This window comes from Panthera uncia, chromosome B1 (genome assembly GCF_023721935.1).
Source record: "Panthera uncia isolate 11264 chromosome B1, Puncia_PCG_1.0, whole genome shotgun sequence".
In the NCBI taxonomy this organism is placed as follows: Eukaryota; Metazoa; Chordata; class Mammalia; order Carnivora; family Felidae; genus Panthera; species Panthera uncia.
This window is the reverse complement of record NC_064811.1, coordinates 42,108,109-42,121,046: the sequence shown is the minus strand read 5'-3', so window position 1 is coordinate 42,121,046 and position 12,938 is coordinate 42,108,109. Positions and strand designations below refer to the sequence as shown.

The window sequence follows — 12,938 nt, the reverse complement described above, 5'->3', positions numbered from 1 at the left end:
GAATTGGTAAGTGGCTTAGCTGGGTGGTCTGGAACAGGGTCTCTCATAATATTGCAGTCATCATGGTAGTTGGGGCTGCAGTCATCTGAAGGCTTGATTAGGGCTGGAGAATCTGCTTTTAAGATGGCTTAATTCGCATGAGTGACAGAAAACCTCAGTTCGTCTCCATCTGAGCCTACTTATGGTGGAGTTTGAGTGTCCTCGTGACATTTCAGCTGGCATTCCCCCAGACTGAGTGATTTAAGAGAATAATATAGTTGCCGCCATGTCTTTAATAGCCTAGATTCAGAAATCACATACTGTCATGTTCACAAATCCTATTGGTCGCACCAGTCAGCTCTATTCAGTGTGGGAGGGGACTACAGAAGGGCATGAATACCGGATGATGAGGCTCAGGAGGGATCTTCTTGGGGGCTGGCTCTCACCTTAGTCAAATCACACTATATCTGGTTCTGATCCCCAAATAATAAAAAAGGTGTGGGAGTCGGATACAGCCTCTGCAAAGAGTCAGGAACTTGAATCTACCTTCTTGAAGAAAAACTGGTTGAAGTAAATGGGCAGGTTTAGCTCAAAGAAAAATGATTTCAGGTGGGGATATCTTCACTTATTCGAAGGACTGTCACATAGAAGAAAGAATAAACTTGTGTCCCCAGAGATTGGAATGAGAATTAATGGATGAGGTTGTATTGAATGACTCTTGGATTCCAGGCTATATTCAAGGGCTTGGAGAAAAAAAAGAAGGAAAAAAAAAAGCGCCAAGACATAATCTTAGACCTTAAAGAATCTAGTCTTTAAAAACTGTGGAAGAACATCATATTTTTGCTTATGCTCAATATGCTATAGCTATTTAATGTAATTATTGAGATGCTCAATAAAGAAGGAAGCACCACATGGTTTAGACTGAAGCAAAGTTCTGGAGCCAGTGTGGACAAGATGACTTCTGGGCACCATTCTGTTTCTGTGAGCCTATAATTTTAGGGGTAGTGTCCAGACATTTGTGAATTTAAAAGATGGCAGAGAAGAAAAGCCAGTACAACTTGTATGTCATATTTACAGTGTTGGTTTAAATCACGTAAGCAGCCACAGATATTATTCTAGGGTAATCTAAGAAAATCCATGTATTTTACCGATCTTTTTTATTTTTATTTAAAAAAATTTTTTAATGTTTATTTATTATTGAGACACAGGGAGAGACAGAGCATGAGCAGGGGAGGGGCTGAGAGAGAGGGAGGCACAGAATCTGAAGCAGGTTCCAGGTTCTGAGCTGTCAGCACAAAGCCCGATGCAGGCTCGAACTCATGAACCACGAGGTCATGACCTGAGCCGAAGTTGGACGCTCAACCGACTGAGCCACCCAGGTGCCCCTATTTTACCGTTCTTTATAAAAATATCTGGGGGCAGACACAGTAAATATGTATATACAGTGTGAAATCAAGGAAGAAAAGAAATGGGATGACTTCATGTATCTAATATTTTTAAGGCACCAAACATGTGCTAAGCACTATTGTAGTTATTGGGAAGGTAGAGGGAAGTAATCTGAATAGATCTCTTGCTGGAGTTTAAAAACAAAGCGGTAAGATCGTGGGAAGAGGAAACTCGCTGTTTAGGCTCCAGTCCTGGTTCTACCACTTCCTAGGTGTGTGACCTTGGGCCAAGTTACCTAATTTCCTTTTGCCTCAGTTTGCACACATGTGAGGTAGGGATGAAGATCTTACATTATAAGGATGTTTGTGAGGCTAGGTGAGTTGCTGTGGGCAAAGGGTTTAGAACAGTGCCTGATGGCATGTCTGCCTCATAAGTGTTTGTTTCTGTTCCCAAACAAAATAGATTCTGCTTTCAGGAGGCTCCCAGTCCATTTATATCATCTTTTTTCCCTCTCCCTCAGGAGCACAATTGTTGAGGTGACTATGGAAGCAGCAGAGGGTATCTGTTGCTTCCTCAGAGCTTTTGACATAGTCGTATGGCAAGCAACCTTTCCTTCATCCACTGGAGTTAAGCAGTGCTATTTTGCATTACTTATGCTCTGGGGACCACAAACTCTAAGGGTGGCACCCATCACACAAATTTTACGTTGAAAAAGATCTTTTAAAATGATCGGTGAGGGTTGAGATGATCAATTTCTGTTTTTGGAACCATACCTGTGAGTAAAGACTAAGTAAGACATTTTGTTTGTCTTCCCAGAGAACCAAGAAGTTGGAGTTTCTCAAAACAATATAAAACCCTCTTGATGTGTTTTAAAATTCTTCCTCGCCCCTAGGAAGATGGTGCTTAGGGCTGGAACATAGTGCTCATGGCTGACACTACACATTTCTACTCCTGTTGCCAGGTATCCTAATATCATATCTACTTCATGCAAATAAATAAGTTCAGGAACATTAAAGAAAAGCATATGTTAATCTCAGTACAATCGTTCCTATTACTCTTGTTCACTCTTGTCATGTTTTAATAGCGATAAAATAATGAGAGGAAAAATAGCTGACGTATTCTCTGTGATTACCAGGTTCCAGGCACTATATTCTAGATCCCATCTCATTTGCCCTTTTCAGGAATCATATACTTGATATGATCCCTTCTCCAACTAATTTCTTAGGTTGGCCATTCCTATATCACAAATTTGGTGTATATTGAGCCTTCTTAAAAAAATTCTTATTTCTTTTTAAAAAATTTTTTTAAATATTTATTTATTTTCAAGAGAGAGTGAGACAGAGAGCAAGCAGGAGAGGGGCAGAGATTGAGAGAGGGAGACACAGAATCTGAAGCAGGCTCCAGGCTCTGATCTATCAGCACAGATGCTTAACCAGATGCTTTTGGCTTAGGTTATGATCTCACAGTCATGGCATGGAGCCTTCTTGGGATTCTCTCTCTCCCTCTCTCTTGGCAGCCCCCTCAAAATAAATAAATAAACTTAATTTTTTTTAATAAAAAAATAAAAAAGAAAATATTTGCAAATGACATATATGATAAAGAGTTAGTATCCCAAATCTATAAAGAACTTATCAAACTCAACACCCAAAAAACAAATAACTGACTGAGCCACCCAGACACCCCAACTGAGACATTTTTTAAACCTAAAATATATTTTTAAAGAAGTCTCTTAGAGTTTGCTTCCCTCTCTCTCTTTTTCCCCCCGTCCCATATGTTCATCTGTTTTGTTTCTTCTTTTTTTTTTAAGTTTATTTATTTATTTTGAGAGAGACAGAGACAGCACAAGTGGGGAGGGGCAGAGAGAGGAAGAGAGAGAGAGGATCCCAAACAGGCTCTGTGCTGCCAGCACAAAGCCCGACACAGGGCTTGAACAAACAAAACCGTGAGATCATGACCTGAGCGAAAACCAAGAGTCGAATGCTTAACCGACTGAGCCACCCAGGTGGCTCTGTTTTGTTTCTTAAATTCCACATGTAAGTGAAATCATATGGCATTTGTCTTTGACTATCTTATTTCACTTAGCATAATACACTCCTGCTCTATCCACAGCATAGCAAATGGCAAGATTTCATTCTTTTTGATGGCTGAGTAAAATTGCATTATATGCATGTATATGTATACACCACATCTTTTTTATCTATTCATCAATCGGTGGACATTTGGGCTCTTTCTATAGTTTGACTATTGTCGATAATGATGCTATAAACATTGGGGTGGATGTATCCCTTCAAATCAGTATTTTTGCATCCTTTGGGTAATTGCACCTCATAGTGCAATTTCTGGATCATAGGGTAGTTTTATTAACTTTTTGAGGAACCTCTATACTGTTCTCCAGAGTGGCTGCACCTGTTTGCATTCCCACCAACAGAGTGAAAGTGTTCCCCTTTCTCTGCCTTCTCACCAACACCTGTGGTCTTTTTGTGTTGTTAATTTTAGCCATTCTTACAGGCATGAGGTCATATCTCATCATAGTTTTGATAAGTATTTCCCTGATGATGAATGATATTGAGCATCTTTTCATGTTTCTGTTAGCCATCTGGATGTCTTTGGGAAAATGTCTGTTCATACCTTCTGCCCATTTCTTGGCTAGATGATTTGTTTTTTGGGTGTTGGGTTTGATAAGTTCTTTATAGATTTGGGATACTAACTCTATCATATATGTCATTTGCAAATATCTTCTTTTTTATATTTTTTAAAATTTAAGTGTATTTATTTATTTTGAGGGGGCTGCCGAGAGAGAGAGAGAGAGAGAGAGAGAGAGAGAGAGAGAGAGAGAGAATCCCAAGCAGGCTCCATGCCCATGACTGTGAGGTCATAACCTAAGCCAAAATCAAGAGTTGGTCGCTTAACTGACTAAGCCACCCCAGCATTCCACAAATATCTTCTCCCATTCCATGGATAGCGTTTTGGTTTTGTTGATTGTTTCCCTCACTGTGCAGAAGCTTCTTATTTTGATGAGGTCCCAATAGTTCATGTTTGCTTTTGTTTCTCTTACCTCTAGAGATGAGTCTAGTAAGAAGTGGCCCCAGCCAAGGTTAAAGAGGTTGTTGTCTGTGTTCTCCTCTAGAATTTTTGATGGTTTCCTATCTCACATTTAGGTCTTTCATCTATTTTAAACTTATTGTTGTGTATGGTGTAAGAAAGTGGTCCCGTTTCATTCTTCTGCATGTTGCTGTCCATTTCCCAACACCATTTGTTGGAAAGACTTTTTTTAATTGGATATTCAATCCTGCTTTGTCAAAGATGAGTTGACCATATAGTTGTGGGTGATACATTATTATCAACTACAGTCCACAGTTTATTCAGATTTCCTTAGTTTTTACCTAATTTCCTTTATCTATTCCAGAATCCCATTCAGGATATCACATTGTATTTAGTCATCGTGTCTCCTTAGGCTCCTCTTGGCTGTGACAGTTTCTTAGACTTTTCTTGTTTTTGATGACCTTGACAGCCGTTAGGAGTACCTACCAGGTATTTTGCAGGATGCCTCACTATTGGAATTTGTGTAATGTTTTTCTCATGGTTAGGGTGGTGCTGTGGGTATTTAGGAGGAAGATCAGAAAGGTTAGGTGCCATTTTCACCATATCATAACAAAGGTACCTATTATCAACATGATTTACAGCTGTTGATATTGACCTTGATTTCCAGGCTGCAGTAGCATTTGTGAGGTGTTGCCATTGTAGTTAGTCATCTCTACTTTCCACGCTGCACTCTTTGAATTTTTTTTTTAACGTTTATTTATTTTTGAGACAGAGAGAGACAGAGCATGAATGGGGGAGGGTCAGAGAGAGGGAGACACAGAATCTGAAACAGGCTCCGGGCTCTGAGCTGTCAGTACAGAGCCCGACGCGGGGCTCGAACTCACGGACCGTGAGATCATGACCTGAGCCAAAGTCGGCCACTTAACCGACTGAGCCACCCAGGCGCCCCCACGCTGCACTCTTTGGAGTAAAGTCTCTGCATAGTCTCCACTTAAGGAGTGGGGAGTTTTGCTCCCTTTTTGTTACTGTTTTTTAATTATATTGATTTAGGATTCCTATGTGTTTGCAGAGTCAAGGGGTTTTGGTTGGCTCTGTCAATTGCTGGTTACAGAATTAAGTCCTTCCCTAGGATTTGCTCTTCTCCTAAATACAGCGGATATTCTTTGATTCCTGTCTTACATCATCTCTGCAGCATCTCATGTGGACAATTACTATCTCCTTATTCTTTCCCTTCCCTTCCCTTCCCTTCCCTTCCCTTCCCTTCCCTTCCTTTCCTTTTCCATTCGTAACACCACACTGTCTCAGTTTGCCTTTCACCAGTTTGGCTTTTTCCTCTCAATTTCCTTCATCGGTCCCTCTTCCTCTCCCTATCGCTAATCACTGAAATTCCTTTATCTTAGATCCTCTTATCTTCTTACACTCTCCCTAGGCCATCTCACCTCTTGGCTCTTGAGCCATCTCAGTCATTTCTTTCTTTCTTTTTTTTTTTAAATTTTTTAAATGTTTATGCACGCACGCGTGCGCACACACACACACACACACACACACACACGTTGGGGAGGGGCAGTGAGACAGAGACGCAGAATCCGAAGCAGACTTCAGGTCCGAAGCAGACTTCAGGCTCTGAGCTGTCAGCACTGAGCCTGACGCGGGGCTTGAACTCATGGAGCCTTGAGATCATGACCTGAGCCGAAGTTGGCGCTTAACAAACTGAGCCACCCAGGCACCCCCATCTCGGTCATTTCTATGGCTGCTTTTACCATCTGTGGGATCTGATGGATCCCAATGTGTTTCCTGTCAAGAGTAGTTTTTTAAGGCGACAGGAGTTTATTGAATACACCACAAGGGAGTGGAGGACAGGACAGCATAGGAGAGACTGCATTCCCTGCCAAGAATTCTGTTTTGCATCTCCTCCTTCCCTTTCTTCCCTTTGCCCTGCATTGTCTGTCTATCCATTCGCCCATGCACACATCTATCCATCTATCTTTCTAATGTCTTTATCTATGTTCTACTGGGCATCTCCATTTGGTGTCTCCCATTCCACAAACTGAATCCACTATCCTCTCCTATAAACCTGGGCTGAACTCAGGAGACTCAAACATGATCATGAAGACAAAGTCATGTTTGCTTCATCCCTTGACCCTATTTTCCTCAGGGTTGGCATCATTTCTAAGCATTTTCTACCATGGCAAGAGCGACATAGCTCCTGTTTCATGCAAAAGGAGTTTTCCCTCCTTCCCCATAGTTCTATTAAAAGTCCTGGTATTGAATCTCATTGGTGTTGTCTGAATCATGTGTCCATTCAAAGCAATCACTGTGCCCCAAGGTATCCTATGGCCTCTGATTTGCCAGCTTTAGGCCATGAGCCCACTCTTGGAATTGATGATATGGTCAGCTTAACCCAATCACAAGTACTTAGAGTGGGGGAGGTATGATTTACCGCAAATCATCTGGGGATATGCTGGTTTCAGAAGAAGTGGGAGATGTATTCTGGGTAGGTTGGACTACTGGTCTCCCACTTGAAAATTAAAAAAAATATTTTTTAAGTTTATTCATTTTTGAGAGAGACAGAGTGTGAGCAGGGAACAGGCAGAGAGAGAGAGAGAGAGAGAGGGAGACACAGAATCTGAAGCAGGCTCCAGGCTCTGAGCTGTCAGCACAGAGCCAGACATGGGACTTGAACCCACGAACTGCAAGATCATGACCTGAGCCGAAGTTGGATGCTTAACCAACTGAGCCATCCAGGTGCCCCTCCCACTTGAAAATTTTAAAATGCACTGGCTTTCTTGGACCCATTGCCTGGCTTCACGTCCTCAGTGTATCACCTTTACTTTCAGGATGAAGTTCAGACTCCTTAGCAAGGCCTTCAAGTTTCTATCAACCTCTTTGAACCCATCTCAGTTTGGCTCTGCCTTCCTTATTATGGTCCAACCACAGTGGCTTTGGTTTGTACCTGATTTAGGCCATGCTCTTTTCTGCTTCAGGGTCTTTAACCATTGCTATAGACTGAATGTTTGTGTTTCCCCACAATTCATAGGTTGAAGTCTTAACCCCCAATGTGATGGTGTTGGGAGGTGGGGTCTTTGGTAGAAGAGTAGGTCATGAGGGTGGAGAAATAAATTTCTGTTTTTTATGTCTATGGTACTCCATTATAGCAGCCTCTGTTGCTACAAACATGCTTGTCCCACTACCTGGAACTTTCTCTTCTGTTCTGTTTCCCATCCTTATACTTTTGCTGATTTCTCAGAGTTGAGTTACAACCATTAACTGTTCTCATGGTCCCTGAACTTCTCCACAGGACAGACTACAATTCTAATAGTTAATCATTTTTGAAATTACCCGTCAGCCCTCCCTCGTGCCCCAATGTACTTTATGCTACATGGAGGCACGGATTGTGTTTTAATATATTATTGCTAAGCCCTCGTTCCTGGCACAGAATATGGCACATGGGAATAAGTCAATGCATATTTATTTAATGAATAAATGAGTGGAAAAGGGAGGGTTGACATGCTGTCATAGTTCGGGCTGTCATGACAAAATACCACAGACTGGGTGGCTTCAACAACCAAAGATTATTTCTCACAGTTCTGGAGACTGGAAGTCCAAGATCAAAGGGCTGGCTTATTTGGCTCCTGGTGAGAGATAGCTTCCTGTGATGCCAGCAGCAATCTTTTTTTCTGTGTCCTCACACCAAGGGGAGATTGGTGGGGAGAGCAAGCTCTTTGGTCTCTTCTTACAAAGGCACTAAATCCTAAGGACCTACTCTCGGGACCTCACCTAAACCTAATTACCTCCAGAGGCCTGACTTCCCCAATACCATCACATTGGAGGGTTAGGATTCCTACATATAAATTTTAGGTGGGGGGATACAATTCAGTCCACAGCATTACCTCATTTGATCTTTGACAACCTCAATGGCATGAGTTCCATTTCAGAATGAAGAAAAGGAGGCTTAGGAAGTTGAATCTGCCCAAAGCCACTGGCTAGGTAGTGATAGAACTGGTAAGTTTTCAAATCTAGGAATATCTGCCTTAAAAGCAACTGAATGTCCGTCTGTTGCCTCATGAGGCCTCTGAGGCATTATCTCGTTTGGTTTTGAGTCATTTAGTCTGAAGGTAAACGTGACAGCGTGTGAAGTAGGAATGTAAAGGGGAGCCAAATGGAGAGGAGCCTGTACAGTAGAGAGCTGGAGAACACTGAACACTGAGGGAAAAGATATTGAGAAGGGGAGTTTGTTCCCGGGGAGAAACTGGGGAAGAAGTTTGACAGGAAACTGGGCCCTGGAAGGTTGGGGGTGGAGTTTGGGATTGTAATGTCATCGATCATTAGGGAAACTTTGGACTCATCTTCTCTCATCCTCTCCGCCTCGTTCCCAGGTCCCACACCCCTTTGCTAGCTCTGACAGGTTTTTTTCAGAGCAGGAAAAAGAAGAGCAAAATAGGAAGAACAAAAATAAAACAGCCCCCCACCTTACACCGAGGCAGCGGGAGATACAAAGATCTCTCTGTTGAATAGATCTTAGACTAAGAACATTTCTCCCACACAGAACCAGTGTTAAGATAAAGGGTGACATTCACACAGTCCTCAGAAGCCTAGTTAACTCGTGCTGTTCTGGAACTAGCACTAGTAGCAATATGTGTCCATTCAGAGAACATTTATCCAGCTCCTTTTCTGAAGCAGGAGCTGTGGCTGAGCTGTGAGTTGCTGTGGGTGACTTCCTCTGCCCTTGGGAAGTTTCCAGCTATGTGATGGTTTAGATACTTTGGGGCCCCAGCCCCTTATCTTGGCCACTGTTTCCACAGAAAGGTGAATTCTCAGTCACGGCACGCTGGGTGTGGGCCACGCTTAGAACATGCTGACCTTCCTTCCTCTTGTTCCCTTTTTTCACCCTCCCATTTGCAGCGGCTCCTTCAACGGAGGGCAGCCACTGGCCTCTTGGTTCCTGCTAAGAAGGAGACTCAGGAGCTTGGCCTACCCAGTGCACTGAGGTTGAAGCCGTGGGTTTGACTATTAAATAGCCATTTGGCGATGAGAAAGTCACATAGCGTCTCCGAGATGAAGGACTAAATTACATCCTCCTTGGTTACCTCATAGGAGTCTTGGGGGAATATTAAATGATATGTATGTGCTTTATAAACAGTAAAGCATTACATAATGCGAGCAATTGTGCTGATCCTCATAGAGCTGATTAGTGGGATGGGGCCTTAGACAGCCCTTATTTGCTGTGTGCCAGACCTTCTTCTAGGCATTTCATGCATCTGCGGAGGAGGCCAGTGTGGGGGTGGGGGGTGGGTACTATTATTCTTATTTGACACATGAGGAACAGAGAGGTTAAGTGACCTGTTCAGGGTCACATAGTAAGTGACAGAGCTGAGATTCAAAGGCAGGCAGTCACGCTTCACAGCCCACTGCTAACCACCAAACTAAGCTGCCTTCTGTGTGCTTCATTAGTACCCTCTGTATACTCCTCTGGGAGCACTTGACACAATTATAATTGCTTACGTTAGTGATAAATAAACTACTAGAAGGCAGGGACTGTATTTCATTCACACACACACACACACACACACACACGCACACAGTGCCTGACACATAGAGCTCAGTATATATTTGTTGAATTAGTAAATGAATAAATGTCCTCTGGGGAGATATACAGCAAGTCTGATACAACTACTGCGGTTTTCCTTTATCTTTTCTTGGCTACCTATGCTCATTTCCTTCAACCATTTCCAGTAAGAAAATGTTTGGTATTTCTTGCCGTCCTTATTGCCCTCCTTTGCATTTTTCTCAAGTTCAACAATGACCCATCTAAAGGGAAATGTCAGAATGTGAACACTGTACTTGCAGAATAGTCTGACACCAGCCCTGGATCCAGTATGACTGTTCTCTCCTGTCTTTGTGGTATATACTCATTATCTAGGACTCCCTCAGGAGTCCACTGCTGCCCCTGAACTTTTTGTATGGCCGGACAGGTTCTTGACTATGAAACTAAGCACCCAGAGTGACCCTTAGGCCTTCATTAGTGGTCTAGGCAGGTAAGCAGAATCCATTAAACTCTTCCTCCCCTCCCCTCTTCTCCCTCCTCTACCCTTTCCATTCTAGAAGGGGCTGTAAGGAAGAGAAAGGGATTCCGTAAGGTCTTAAGGGAAGAAAACAGGTTATGGTTGATGAGGGAGTTGGGGCAGGAAAACTGCATCTTTCAAACTGGAATCCAGAGAATGTGGCAATTTTTTTGCTTCATGTCATGACTACAGTGAGTTCTCTTGTAAGAAAAAAATAGCATCATTGGCCTGTATTTAAGGGGATGATGGGACATGATGTTTCAGTTTGGACATGTTTTGAAAATTCTTTTATCAAAGTGGACAAAAACATTTGCAATGTTTCTGTTGGGCTCCTCAAATTGGGAAAGTACAGACTCTGGCTTCCATCAAGACTAAAAACACTGACAAAAAGCGAGATTCAGCTATTAGATAAACTGGCAAACACGCACTATAAATTTTGTATTCCAACCAGGGTTTTTGTTTTTAGTAGTTTTGGGTAGAGGTTACTTTGGGTGATTAAGTGCTCCACTGGACAGACACCCCTGGCTCCATTCCTCCAGGCGGGATCAACGCCCCGGGCCCTCGGAGCCGCCCTTTGCAGGACTCACTTGCTGGAGGGCGGGACCGCGCCGGCGGGGGCGCGCTGCCGAAGCGTCGTCGGCGGGTGGGAGGGGAGGAAGGAAGGAAGGCGCCCTGGGAGCGCGCGAGGCCACACGTTCGCGCGCGCCCGCGCGCCCACGCGCCCGACCGCACTCCCGGGAAGTCTCGCGATGCCGTAGCCGGCTGCTCCCGCTGCGGGTGGCTCTGGCTGTTGCTGTGGTTGCCTGAGTTGCTGCTGCTGCGGCGGCGGCGGCGGCAGCGGCGGTACTGGTGGAGGTGTCGGCCCTTGGGCGGATGTTGACATTGTGTTGTTGTTATTGCTGATGGTAATGGCGGCGGCGGCGGCGGCGACGGCCGGGACCCCATCTCCTCTGTAGCCGGAGCCGAGGCAGCGAAGAGCTAACTCCGCGGCCTCTGAGCCCGAGGCAGCGACTCCCCTCAGCCTCCGCCGCCTCGCCTGCCCGTTTCCCGGCCGCGGCCCCGGCCCCTGGAGTCAGGCCCCTTTGGGCAGGGGGCCTCGGAGGCTCAGGATGGCGGATTTCGACGAGATCTATGAGGAGGAGGAGGACGAGGAGCGGGCCCTGGAGGAGCAGCTGCTCAAATACTCGCCGGACCCAGTGGTGGTCCGCGGCTCCGGTCACGTCACCGTGTAAGGCCCGGAGGAGGGGAGGGCGAGGACGGGAAGGTGCAGGGCTGGGGTGGGCGCCCCCCCTTTACTCCTCGGGAGCCCTCTTTCCCCGGTGTCCGTCTTGTGTCGGGGCCTTCGGGAAGAGTAGGAGACCAGGAAGTGAGAACTTGCTTTAATTTCGTTTGTTTCGATCTCCGGAGTGGGGACAGACACTGCCCTTCCTCCCCCACACGCCCCCTTTAGCAGGCCCTACAGGCCTGGGCGATGTGACGGATCCCAGGAGCGAAGGTTTTTCTTGAGTCTGCCCTTTGGGCCATCTCTTCAGCTTCGGGGTGGAAGTACACGTATTTATGAGGTTCCTCCCCCTTGTTTTCTCTTCCAGTTACCCTGTGGTTCTCTCCTCTCATCTGTGCCTTTGAGCCTAGTGACATATGGCTCAGAGGCCAGATCTGGGCCATGTGAGACCCCAGTGACAATTGGTAATGAGTGGTTCACCGTGGTGTCTGTGCCTTTCACACATACTCACAGGTCTTCCCAGTTTCTTGCAGAGTCAATTTCAGCGGAAATGCAGGTTCCTGTAATTGTATATGATAAAAATGTGTGGATGAACCTATATTTAAGATCTGCAGAACGATATATGTTTACTACCAGTTTTTAAAAAGAAATCTACGTGCTGGACACACTCTGCTGGGGTTACTGAGTTCTCTCTGTAATCAGAGCCTCCTTTGGGCATGAACTCTGGGATGGCTTCTTCATTTGATAAGGGTTCCTTCCTGTAAGTCTGATTTGCAACATTTAAAAGTCCGATGTTATTCAAACAATAAGGAATGAGAGCTTTGTAAAAAGGTCATGACTAATCAAAGGAATGTGAAGACTTGAACCAAATAATGAGCTGTCCGGAAGCAGGAAGTTTTGTAATGTTTGTCTGAGAGGTCCAGAGTTGTGTACAACTTGAAGTATTTATATTCTTCATTTTAGATCTCTTGTTCAAATCCTAGATCAAACTTGTATGCTTGTCAGAAATCTCCACACTACACCCTTCTAGTAAAATAAAAGGGCCAGCAGATCCGAGACTGTCTGGAACAGTTTTTGTTGCGTTTTTGGTGTGGGGTGAGTGGGATGTGCAGTGAATAACTTTTAGTGAAAAGGTAAGACTCCTTATAGAAGATTTTCAGCAAAATCCTTGTATTTCTCACTACGTGATATGACCAGCCATATTGTTGTTTGGGTATGCTTATGTAATGCTTTGATTTCTTTAGCAC

The 12,938-nt window shown here is 44.4% G+C and overlaps 1 protein-coding gene across 1 annotated transcript in view; it reads left to right on the top strand.

Moving 5' to 3' along the window:
* Positions 1-11,180: 11,180 nt before the first annotated feature.
* CHIC2 (cysteine rich hydrophobic domain 2) overlaps positions 11,181-12,938 on the top strand; it is a 63,767-nt gene continuing 62,009 nt past the window's right edge. The window contains exon 1 of the mRNA XM_049632075.1: positions 11,181-11,697. Coding sequence (XP_049488032.1) covers positions 11,579-11,697 — 119 coding nt within the window. The 5' untranslated portion in view covers positions 11,181-11,578. The remainder of the gene's footprint in view (positions 11,698-12,938) is intronic.